Source organism: Oncorhynchus tshawytscha, linkage group LG21 (assembly GCF_018296145.1).
Source record: "Oncorhynchus tshawytscha isolate Ot180627B linkage group LG21, Otsh_v2.0, whole genome shotgun sequence".
Classification (NCBI taxonomy): Eukaryota; Metazoa; Chordata; class Actinopteri; order Salmoniformes; family Salmonidae; genus Oncorhynchus; species Oncorhynchus tshawytscha.
In genome coordinates, this window is record NC_056449.1 from 5,130,497 (window position 1) to 5,143,394 (window position 12,898).

Genomic DNA, 12,898 nt, shown 5'->3' on the forward strand with positions numbered 1-12,898 from the left:
AAAGTAACAAACACCTACCATCAGTAACACACTATGCCGCCAGGGACTCAAATCCTGCAGTGCCAGACGTGTCCCCCTGCTTAAGCAAGTACATGTCCAGGCCCGTCTGAAGTTTGCTAGAGAGCATTTGAATGATCCAGAAGAAGATTGGGAGAATGTCATATGATCAGATGAAACCAAAATATAACTTTTTGGTAAAAACTCAACTCGTCATGTTTGGAGGACAAAGAATGCTGAGTTGCATCCAAAGAACACCATACCTACTGTGAAGCATGGGGGTGGAAACATCATGCTTTGGGGCTGAGACCAGGACGACTGATCTGTGTAAAGGAAAGAATGAATGGGGCCATGTATCGTGAGATTTTGAGTGAAAACCTCCTTCCATCAGCAAGGGCATTGAAGATGAAACGTGGCTGGGTCTTTCAGCATGACAATGATCCCAAACACACCGCCCGGGCAACGAAGGAGTGGCTTCGTAAGAAGCATTTCAAGGTCCTGGAGTGGCCTAGCCAGTCTCCAGATCTCAACCCCATAGAAAATCTTTGGAGGGAGTTGAAAGTTCGTGTTGCCCAGCAACAGCCCCAAAACATCACTGCTCTAGAGGAGATCTGCATGGAGGAATGGGCCAAAATACCAGCAACAGTGTGTGAAAACCTTGTGAAGACTTACAGAAAACATTTGACCTCTGTCATTGCCAACAAAGGGTATATAAGAAATAAATTCATAATTTGCAAATAAATTCATTAAAAATCCTACAATGTGATTTTCTGGATTTTTTTCTTCTCATTTTGTCTGTCATAGTTGAAGTGTACCTATGATGAAAATTACAGGCCTCTCTCATCTTTTTAAGTGGGAGAACTTGCACAATTGGTGGCTGACTAAATACTTTTTTGCCCCACTGTATATGGTCCCCAAACACGTGTGTCAAGCTTATAGCTTCATACCCAGAAGACGAGGCTGTCATCACTTCCAAAGGTAAATTTCTGAATCCTTATGTTAATGTGATATCTCAGTTTTTTAATTTTAATACATTTCCAAAAATGTCTAAAAACCCGTTTTTGCCTTTTCATTCTGTGGTATTGTGTGTAGATTGGTGGGAGGAAAAAAGGCTATTTAATCCATTTTAGAATAAGGCTGTAACGTAACAAAGTGTGGAAGAAGTAAAGAGGTCTGAATACTTTCAGAATGAACTGTACACAGTTGAAGTCGGAAGTTTACATACACTTAGGTTGGAGTCATTAAAACTCATTTTTCAACGACTCCACAAATTTCTTGTTAACAAACTATAGTTTTTGTAAGTCGTTTAGGACATGTTCTTTGCGCATGACACAAGTCATTTTTCCAACAATTGTTTACAGACAGATCAGTTCACTTATTATCACTGTATCACAATTCCAGTGGGTCAGAAGTTTACATACACTATGTTGACTGTGCCTTTAAACAGCTTGGAAAATTCCAGACAATGATGTCATGGCTTTTTGAAGCTTCTGATAGGCTAATTGACATCATTTGAGTCAATTGGGGGTGCACCTGTGGATGTATTTCAAGGCCTAACTTCAAACTCAGTGCCTCTTTGCTTGACATCATGGGAAAATCAAAAGAAATCAGCCAAGACCTCAGAAAAACAATTGTAGACCTCCACAAGTCTGGTTCATCCTTGGGAGCGATTTCCAAACGCCAGAAGGTACCATGTTCATCTGTACAAACAATAGTTCGCAAAGTATAAACACCATGGGACCACGCAGCAGTCATACTGCTCAGGAAGGAAACGTGTTCTGTCTCCTAGAGATGAACGTACTTTGGTGCGAAAAGTGAAAATCAAATCACAGAACAACAGCGAAGGACCTTGTGAAGATCCTGGAAGAAACAGGTACAAAGGTATCTGTATCCACAGTAAAACGAGTCTTATATCGATATAATCTGAAAGGCCGCTCAGCAAGGAAGAAGCCACTGCTCCAAAACCACCATAAAAAGCCAGACTATGGTTTGCAACTGCACATGGGGCCAATAATCATACTTTTTGGAGAAATGTTCTCTGGTCTGATGAAACAACAATAGAACTGTTTGGCCATAAATACCATCGTTATGTTTGGAGGAAAAAGGGGGATGCTTGCAAGCCAAAGAACACCATCCCAACCGTGAAGCACGGGGGTGGCAGCATTATGTTGTGGGGGTACTTTGCTGCAGGAGGGACTAGTGGACTTCGCAAAATAGATGGCATCATGAGGCAGGAAAATTATGTGGATATAGTGATGCAACATCTCAAGACATTAGTCAGGAATTTAAAGCTTGGTTGCAAATGGGTCTTCCACATGGACAATGACCACAAGCATACTTCCAAAGTTGTAGCAAAGGGCTTAAGGACAACAAAGTTAAGGTATTGGAGTGGCCATCACAAAGCCCTGACCTCAATCCTATAGAAAATTTGTGTGCAGAATTGAAAGTGTTTGCGAGCAAGGAGGCCTACAAACCTGACTCAGTTACACCAGCTCTGTCAGGAGGAATGGGCCAAAATTCATTCAACTTATTGTGGGAAGCTTGTGGAAGGATACCCAAAACATTTGACCCAAGTTAAACAATTTAAAGGCAATACACTCAATTAGTATTTGCTAGCATGTAAACTTCTGACCCACTGGGAATGTGATGAAACAAAAGCTGAAATAAATCATTCTCTCTACCATTATTCTGACATTTCACATTCTTAAAATAAAGTGGTGATCCTAACTGACCTAAGACAAGGAATTATTACTAGGATTAAATGTCAGGAATTGTGAAAAACCGAGTTTAAATGTATTTGGCTGAGGTGTATGTAAAACTTCCAACTTCAACAGTATATATATTGCCTCCTAATATAATACAATCTGTGTGTCGCTTCATTGGCCTGCGCTATTGTTTGTTTGAATTCAAGAGAAGATTGATCTCACTATGTCAGTGTCAGTAGCCACTCAATTCTGTAATCTGTGTGGTATTAAAAGATTCAGCTAATGCCTTCTATCATGTAAATGATGTAGAATTGCATGAAATGCATTTTTTATATTAAAAAAATAAATAATAATAATCCGGCACTGGGAATTCCAGCTATAGGAATTCCATTTAATCCTCTCTCTTTCTTATATAAGATGAACGTCTCATTCAGTTATGTTCAGTGATGTGCTAATTTGAGTAAGATGTCAAACCTGTCAGGAATACAGATTACATTCGCTTAAAGCACCAGGTCGGAATTTCTCTATTCCCCAGTCGCCAATCATATTCTTTCTAAAAGATGTTCCCATGGTAACACAGCCGGATCTGTCACTATACTGTCAGATGCATGTTTTATAACTTAAAAACAAATAAAAACGTAACTAAAATATTTTAAAAAATACCTTTTTTACATTAGGACAAAGGAACGCTATAATCTCAAGAGACAATAATGAAATACTGATCAAATCTAAATGCAAAGCGACACAGAAATATGTGGTTTATTTATATCATACTGGAGAGACACCTCCGGATGTGTCTAGAAGCAGTGTTGAATCTAGCTGCTAATCTAATTACGGCGTGATAATAAGCAGCTACCCACACATGCATAACTCATATCTTCTACAATGTATATACCACATCCCGTGTGTGTGTGCGTGCGTGTTATTGTGTATGTATTCATGCCAACGCTCTGACAGGGGATGTCTTGTTCTGAGGGATAATCCTGTGTGAAGAGTGAAGGATGATATTTTTTTGTTTTCCGACAATAAACACTCTAGATAAGGTTTGGATGACAAGTCAACAGAAACCCAGCGGATAAGGTTTGGCACAGCGGCATATGGCACAACAGTGACAAATTCCTATACTGTGGATGGTATTATCGGTTGACGCTTTATGGCTGACTGACATTGGTGATAGGCCTCTCTACCTAGAACTCTAAAAGCCTTGTGAATAGAAAGCCACATTTCTGACGTCAAAGGATGCAGCCTGAAAACCCCGTTGAGCTTTCATTTCCAGGATGAGAAGTATTCAGAGGAATCTTCAAATGGACAGAAAGGCTTAATAAAACATGAGTAAACAGAACTGGGGGGGAATTTGAATGGAATCTGCTGCTACAATACAGAACAGCACATCGGGGTACACAGGCTAAAGAGGAAACAGCAGAAGAGGTGGGGGGGGGTGTAATCTCGCAGAAATGTAACCGTGCATAGACATACATATCATAATCACACACAAGTCTCTCTCACTGCGTTTGATCGCCTTCTCTTCTCACTCACTCTCTCTTTCTGCCTTTCTCTCGCTCTATCCTGTGGAAGGAGCTGCAGCTGCGGTAAATCACCTCATATATGGTTTTCCTAGCTACAGTATGGTTCTTCTCTATATGCTATTCAGTAGAAAGATGCCCAGACAGCTCTTACAGAATACATCTCCTCTCTCCCTCCAAGGCCTCTTGCGTTAACAGGGCCTGCTCCCATGCTAACAAGAGCCCTCCTCAATCACACTCCATCAAGCAACAGTCTGCACTAACCACTGAGCTCTCCCCTCACCACCACCCTGACGCTTTATTATTTAAAACACGAGGATCCGAGTTGCCATAGAGGCCCCTTAGTCGTCATGGCTACAAACAACTGCGTAGATGTAAGGAGCAGGAGGACGGGTTGAGGAGGTGCTCGAGGGCCTCGGAGAGAGGTTAACCTCTGCAGGGCTGAACTTTCCATCTTCATAAAGAAGTCACTGGCCTCTGAATAAGAGGTTAAAGAGGTCAGCTTTAAATATTGTTTAAAAGACACTGGAAGGTCAAACTGTAATGTCAGAAGCAGTGATAAGGGTTAAGATGAACATTTCTGTCATTCTAGCTGCACGTTTCCTTCCGAAGTCGCTGGTCTGTAAGAGACAGGCCAGTTCAGAACCTTGGACAGGGCTATGTGCTTTGCTGGACTCAGCTGAGCCACCAAGACCAGAATGTATCCCCTCTGTTTTTCTACAGTAATTGAAGTGACTGAAGACTATGCTTCGATGTGCAGGCCAAAGGGTCATTTACATAGGATAGATAAGTCTACAGTTCTACCAAGGAACAACACAAGTTGACTAAATTACTGAGGAGACTCCAAAGTAGATCCCATCTATCCCATAGCCACATCGATAGAATCTTGCAGATCTATTCCAAAGTCCTAATTCTATAAAGCATTCTAGTCAACCCATGATTCCTCTCACTACTGCACTGCACTGCAAATTATCTGATCATTACAGCTGACCTGACCTGAGTTGAGCTGAGGTGAGTTAAGGGAAAATATAGATCCATTATATGGCTGTTTCCTGTGATCTAGGATCAGTGTCCCTGATAAAGACTGGGTTGTTCCTGCCCTGCAGCTGAAGCAGAGGAGGATCTAACACTGGATCACTGATCAATACTGGATCGATAGCTGTGATCTGATGCTGGAAAACCGTGTTTTAACCCTAAATCGGAGGGAAGGGAGAAGCTGGTGGTTAAAGAGAGAATGTGTCCTGATAGCTCTTTGTCCTTCATTAGACAAGTAGGGTCCTATCAACCATTCATGGATTTTAAAAAGAGAAACAAACCGAGCACCTACATTTCATGTACAGTGCTAGAAAAAGGATACTATGATTCAGATAAGGTTTGGAAGATGATGGAAGCAATTCCTGCTGGTTACATTTTTGCTGACGACAACGTACACCACCCATTGAAAACACACTTACCATATAAAATAGCTAATAGCCCCATCTGGTGGTCAAATGTTCCATAGCAACATCTGTGTGTGTGTGTGTGTGTGTGTGTGGCTATGGCTTACCTCCAGAACTCAGCTCTCTAGCCTGCAGTGAGTAAGGTGCATTAACACAAACTGTACTAAAAGCTTTCAGTTCTAATGAAATGTTTCTCTTCGCCAATGTTTAAGTGACTCATAATAGGGAAGCTGTTTCTCTCTCTCTGTGGTTAAACAAACTGTAAAATAAGAAGAGGTTATCACATTTTCACTATACAGTAAGCCAACCTCTCAGTCTAAATCCCCCTTCTCCCACTGTGTACTCAGGGTAAAAGCTATAGTCTTGGAGTTGTGAGACTATGATTAATTTCCTGTAAGGTAGGTTGGTAGCTGCCCACTGGTTCTGAGTGTGCTCTGTGTGAGCGTGCGTGCTTGTGAGTACTCTCCATAGATCAGCTGAATGGCCTGGGCTAAACTGTGGGGTGACTGACCACCATCACTCTTCTCACACTGTTAAATGCGACTGACACTTGGTTCACTGCATCCCACAGCATTAGCATGGACAGGTGCCATAAACCAAGAGAGTGTGGGAGAGAGAAAGGGGGAGGGGAAAGAGAGATAAACAAACAGAAGTAGAAACAGATTGACTGAGATAGAGAAACTACCATATCTATTGGGTGAAATACCACAGTGTGCAACCACAGCGTGCAACCACAGCAGCAAGATTTTTGACCTGTTGCCACATGAAAAGGGGAACTTAGTGTCAATTGACACGGTGACGTCTAAGTCAGGCCAGAAGTGTGCCAGCATTTGTGCCTTTGTACCCCGGTAAAGGGGAGTGTCTAACCCTGTATGCTCCAATCAGGAAGCATTGCCTGGCAACCACTTTCATTCCTCTCCGGTGTCGGGGGGTTTATTGCAGTGTGTGTGCCCGCATACAGTATCTATTTTTGTGGTTGTAGCTAGTTCTGAATGTGTGTATCTTCAGGAATGAGCCAGGCTGAGTTACACTCTGGTCAGTCCCTCAGGAGCTGTTATGGTGCAACAGCTGAAATCAGGGCTGCTTAAAAGACACAAACATGCACGCTCACACACACACACGCTCTCTCACACACACACTCTCTCACACACACACGCTCTCTCACACACGCACACGCACACACACACCACACACAGCTGCTGAGTGAGAGCTGCAGTCCTTTCCTCAGACGGCAGTACTCCTGCTACCTGCCGCCCACCAGCCGCGTCAAGGACACAGAGGAGAACCAGGCAGGGGGTCCTACACACACTTCCCTCCCAAGGACTCGGCACTCCTTCCAGGGGACAGCCAGCAGGGACCCTCCCTTGCACCTCCAGACAGACTTACAACCAGACTTCCGACCTCTCCTTGACTAAACTGACAGCAGAGGAAGGTGTCACTACTGCACCCCTCGAACCCTCAGCACCCCCCTCACCGTGCCGGACCCCCTAGGGTGAGGTAGTGACATGGAGCTGCCCTGCCTTCCCCCCGAAACCCCCACCACAGCCAGCTCCTGCTCCACCGACCCCCTGTACGACAACTGTCTACCCCATGCCGGGAGAGGGAGGGATAGAGGGTTTAGAGAGATGGAGAAGGAGAGAAAAAGGGAAAGTGGGGGACTTTGCAACCCTGCTGTAACTGGAATCCTTTACCCCTCCTCCCCCCCTGGCCTGGCCCCAGCTGCAGCTGTGGTTCCCACACTGGGAAGGGGGAGAGATGGAAGAGGAGGGGAGAGAGGGGCTGGCGTGCAGCCAGCTCACAGTCACTGCAGCTGGGGAGGCCTGGGAAGGCAGGGCTGGGACATGGGGACAAACAGAGGAGAGAGAGGACGAGAGAGAGGAGGAGGGAATACGGGAGTGCAGGAGGTGGAGAGCGTTCGGCATCAGCAGAGCCCCAGCCCGAGCGACGGAGACACACACGAGAGCGCTCTTTCCGTCTACGACAACCTCCACGCCGTGACCCCCACCGAGGACGCTGCCATGGAAACCACTGTGACCTTCCCCATGCCCCAGCGTTTCCTGAGGATCCCAGTGCCGGTCTCGGTGTTGATGGAGGATGGAGGGGTCAGCGGGGAGAGTAGCTCCTGGTCTTCCTGTGAAATCCTCCTTGCAGGGAGCAGCGCCAGCAATGGACCAGACCAGTACCAAGACCTGGACCCAGAACCGGACTTTAACCAGGACGAGCCCATGTTCCAACTCCAGCCATTGATCCAACCACAACGACCAGATAACTTCTCCCATCTCCAGCCCCTTGTCCCACCTCTACAGGCTTCTGCCACCCATCCAGTCGAGCCTCTCCAGCCTTCTGGTCCGATCCCTGTACCTGTCCCTGGGGCCCGGGTTCCCCCTCCCCTGCCCGTGGCAGACCCCTCAGCCAGCGCCCTCCGCAGCCTCCTCACCAGCCTCCAGCAGCAGATAGCCAGGCAGAGAGAGGAGTATGAGGAACGCATACACAGGTAACAACTTCATATCATGATCTAATGTGCACACACATGTAATGAATAACATGGTGACATGGTTTCTCTGTGTACTTTCAGTGATAAGGAGTTGCAAAGGTTTTCTATCTAGATGTGTGTGTCCACTCTGCTGTTTCCCATGACCGCCCCTCCCCCCTACCCCCACATCCTGTTTACTGACAGATATCAGTCATGGAATATTCCACAAACACTTTTCCTCCCTTTTCTTCAATATTTATTTGACATGTCATTAGTACGCACACAAGGAATGAATGCCAAGAATGGCATATTAAAAAACACCGGAATTCAAAACCGACAATTACACACAATGCTGCCATGACTGTCTTTTTGAAATAGAGGCTGTTTGTGGGGTGGATGGGAAAAAAGGAGCTATATAAAAGGGTATGTGCTAACCTAGACACCAACACATACCTCACTACTGCTGATATAGACAAGACAGTGGATGCCTGGTCAGATTGAGTAAACTAAACTGGCCATACAACTAAAATGAGGAGCATACAGCACACAGGGACGATGACGTCCGACTGTCACATAGGCTAATTCACCATCCTTAGCCCTAACCCCACGATGGATGCCCCCAAAGGGTACTCGGTCGAGGTGTTGGCTCAGGACCCCTCTCTCTTCCGTACCCTTTTCGCTCTCCTCCTTCTCACTCTGCCCCCCTTACCCACTCTCTCCTTCGAACACTTAAGGAAATGCAATTGAGATTCTCCCATGATTCCTCACCTCGCCATTTTAAGAGGCGAGAGGACGCAATGAACCAAGGAAATGCAATTGAGTTCTCACCAAAAGTCTGGAAGAGAGGAGCGAGGTGCTACAGGGAGAGGTGTTTGACCTGATGGCTAACCTGGCTCAGCAAAGTTATTGTGCCGCCCCCATTTTCCTAATCTTCTCTCTCCACCCCCCACCCTTTGTCCCCCCCTTCCCAGTCTGGAAGAGAGGAACAAGTCTCTCCAGGTAGAGGTGTTTGACCTCAGGGCCAACCTGGCTCAGCAGAGGCGGTGGTACACTGTGGTCCAGGCTAAGATCTTGGAGTCAGAGAGGGGCCGGGCTGCAGCAGACCTCCGAAACGCAGCCCTGCAGAGGGAGATGGAACAGTTCTTTGACACCTTCGGAGAGCTCAACAACGAGGCCAAGAAGACGGAGAAGATTGTCAGGAGTTTCTGAGACTGACCTTTGGCTGAGGGGTGTGTACTGTATGTGCTGAGGAAGTGACGTATGTATGATGAGATTGGAAGTGACAAGACAACTGTCTTTAAACGAAGACTATTTACACAATCATTAAGGCCAGCTGGAGAGGAAACATTTGAGTATGAAGCGCTGCCTTCAGGAATTCTAATGGATTATGGAATGGTTAATTATCAGAAATGTGCATATTCATAAGCTACAGTATATTGTCCATGGATTCAGACCACGGGCTCATACACCTTTATCTTGCGTCATGTTTGGCTCATCTTTGATGATTATATCACACCTCTATTAGCACTTTCTAGTGCTGGGTCGGGATCTGGAAGAGCTGATTTGCCAGTTCGGTGGGGGAAGCGCAAGAGGCGCTCACACACATCTAGAAAGTTCTGAACTGGTATCGATGTACAGTACCTCTGCATTTTCAGCAATTAACAGCACATTCTTTGAGTTGTCCACTTTTAATTGATGGGGAAGGACAACATGAAGGCAAAGTGGTATTGTGAAACAGCATGTCATTGCAGACAGTACATTATGAAAATGAACTAAATAAAAGAAAATGAACAAGACAAAACATGAGATGTACAGTTTGTACACAGTGAATATTTTAAACATGGTACACACACCTCAGTCCTTAACAAATAGGATGTAAAGAGTGAGCCGGACACTCCTCTGGTCATTTAAGGCATGATGAATGAATAAGGCTGTCATGGTCTGAAAGGAAAACAAATATGGGGCACAGTCCTCATCTGACTACATTATGTCTGTTTGTGCATATCCATCATCCAACAGAGTTACTTTTCGCCAAAATCTGTTTAGTTCTATCTATGCCGAGTTCTGCTCCAGAACTTCAAGGTCCAGAATCACAACTAGGTATTGTACAGTTATGTGACATGTTCACATTCCAAACCAACAGCTGTGCTCCACCACTGTGTGACTGTCCTTCCGTCCATAGGCATTCATCTACTGATGGTGGTTGTCCTTGTCTTGAAGAAGCAAAATCCATTTGAGGAACGATGAGGGGACAGCAAGGTACCGATATAGCATACACACAAGAAAAGTACAGTGAATGTGACACCATGCAAGTTGAACAACAATTGTTAAGTTGCTACATCTCTAGATACTGAATTTCAATGTATGTTTTATGTCATGATTTCTCCCAAAGGATTTCCAGTACTGATGGAATGGTTTAGAATAAGAGGCCCCATGCATTTGACCCCATGCATTTGATCATCAATAAGACGTTTCACAAGGGTCTTGTTGTGTATGGGTCAAACATCATCAGTGGTGTGCAACATTTAGCAAAGAACTCAAACTAAATACAAAACACATTAACCTTTTTTTGTACTCTCAAAATGTACAGGATAATGATATTTCAATATACACATTGTACCTTACGGCATATGGGTTGATTGTACTATATGAAGATGTTTCTATGGGTACATTGAATGTCTAACAAACAAATATGCCTAGCTATATATATCTACGTGCATTATCAGAGCTTTAGCTGGATACGATGACATACATTACAAGGAAATAAAACCTTAACATTGCAACCACAGCCACCCCTGGAGGTCAGGAGGAGTAACAGCTCCAAACCACATCACTCATTGACAATTAAAACACTATACTCAACGCAGGCACCACTCTCACTTGTTCTCAACACTGCTACCAAACTAAAACAAATCTAAAAACGTGATTAGTGGTTGATCGGCAGATGAACATTTGATGGTTTGATAATGTGATCAATGCTTTGTTTGTGTAGCTGTAGCATGCAGAAAGCAGCTGTTCAAATGTAATGATACTCCTGTCTTTAGGTTAAAATCTTTATAACCTTAATTGAAAACAAAAACAATAAAACATTTTTTTTAGAAGGTAGGCAAAGTAAATATCAAGTCCCTTGCCAAGAATTCTAAAGACAGATATTCAAAATGGAAGAATATATTACAGAAAACTTCAAATATTAATAAAAAGGCTATTAAGCCAATATAGATAGTTTAACTTGCGCCTCTTACACACAGTCAGAAAAATAAGGCTTAGAATAGAAGTGAAACACTGCTCTGGGGTTACAGCTAAACTATACCTGTCCAAGATCACACAATTTTTCCTTTAGAAAAATAGACCTATGCATGGAAGTTAGAGAGAGAAAAAAAAGTATACGGAAAGAAATATGAAGTAAGCGAGACAAAGCAAGCTAGAATAGAGAGAAAAATATACACTTCCTGGTGCGATCTCATTGGCTCTCGCCCAGGTGTCCAGTGAGTGTGTCAATGCTGCTGCTGTCAGTGTCGGAGGCCAGGGTTTGCTCTGTTGACATGGACGAGATGTCATTGGCCGAGGACGACTGGGAAGCCAACCCCCTCACTGCATCTATCACAAAGACAGACAGACAGCGAGAAAGAAAATATAATAGGGTTTATACTGTATGTCTAATGCAGTGGTCACCAACCTTTGAGTCAAGATCACTTTCGCAGTCAAAAAGGAAGCCGAGATCTAGTGTTCAGCTAAAAAAAAAAAATACCTAATAAAAACAATTCTGTAGGAAGAGTAGGCCTAATAACAACATATAGGCTAAATGCTTAGCAATATTGTTCTTCTCAGACCATATTATACACTGCTTAAAAAAATAAGTGAACACTTAAACACCACAATGTAACTCCAAGTCAATCACAGTTCTGTGAAATCAAACTGTCCACTTAGGAAGCAACACTGATTGACAATACATTTCACATGCGGTTGTGCAAATGGAATAGACAACAGGTGGAAATTATAGGCAATTAGCAAGACACCCCCAATAAAGGAGTGGTTCTGCAGGTGATAACCACAGACCACTTCTCAGTTCCTATGCTTCCTGTCTGATGTTTTGGTCACTTTTGAATGCTGGCGGTGCTTTTACTCTAGTGGTAGCATGAGACGGAGTCTACAACCCACACAAGTGGCTCAGGTAGTGTAGCTCATCCAGGATGGCACATCAATGCGAGCTGTGGCAAGGTTTGCTGTGTCTGTCAGCATAGTGTCCAGAGCATGGAGGCGCTACCAGGAGACAGGCCAGTACATCAGGAGACGTGGAGGAGGCCGTAGGAGGGCAACAACCCAGCAGCAGGACCGCTACCTCCGCCTTTGTGCAAGGAGGAGCACTGCCAGAGCCCTGCAAAATGACCTCCAGCAGTCAACAAATGTGCATGTGTCTGCTCAAACGGTCAGAAACAGACTCCATGAGGGTGGTATGAGGGCCTGACGTCCACAGGTGGTGGTATGAGGGCCTGACGTCCACAGCTTACAGCCCAACACCGTGCAGGACGTTTGGCATTTGCCAGAGAACACAAAGATTGTCAAATTCGCCACTGGCGCCCTGTGCTCTTCACAGATGAAAGCAGGTTCACACTGAGCATGTGACAGACGTGACAGAGTCTGGAGACGCCGTGGAGAACGTTCTGCTGCCTGCAACATCCTCCAGCATGACCGGTTTGGTGGTGGGTCAGTCATGGTGTGGGGTGGCATTTCTTTGGGGGGCCGCACAGCCCTCCATGTGCT

The 12,898-nt window shown here is 44.7% G+C and overlaps 2 protein-coding genes across 6 annotated transcripts in view; one reads left to right on the top strand and one right to left on the bottom strand.

Moving 5' to 3' along the window:
• Positions 1-6,807: 6,807 nt before the first annotated feature.
• LOC112220752 (rho GTPase-activating protein 24) lies at positions 6,808-9,943 on the top strand. Its single transcript, XM_024382626.2, has 2 exons — positions 6,808-8,158; positions 9,109-9,943. The coding sequence occupies exons 1-2, from the start codon at positions 7,170-7,172 to the stop codon at positions 9,344-9,346; spliced, it is 1,227 nt and encodes a 408-aa protein (XP_024238394.1). The 5' UTR covers positions 6,808-7,169; the 3' UTR covers positions 9,347-9,943.
• A 1,233-nt stretch (positions 9,944-11,176) lies between these two features.
• LOC112220751 (mitogen-activated protein kinase 9) overlaps positions 11,177-12,898 on the bottom strand; it is a 35,876-nt gene continuing 34,154 nt past the window's right edge. For all 5 annotated transcript variants that reach the window (XM_024382625.2, XM_024382624.2, XM_024382623.2 and 2 more), the window contains one exon: positions 11,177-11,734. In XM_024382625.2, the coding sequence (XP_024238393.1) occupies positions 11,598-11,734 (137 nt within the window). In that variant the 3' untranslated portion in view covers positions 11,177-11,597. The remainder of the gene's footprint in view (positions 11,735-12,898) is intronic.

Coding starts and splice junctions, on each gene's coding strand:
- LOC112220752 (XM_024382626.2), top strand. CDS start 7,170: ATGGAGCTGCCCTGCCTTCCCCCCGAAACCCCCACCACAGCCAGCTCC. Junction 8,159..9,108: donor TATGAGGAACGCATACACAG/GTAACAACTTCA, acceptor CCCCCTTCCCAG/TCTGGAAGAGAGGAACAAGT.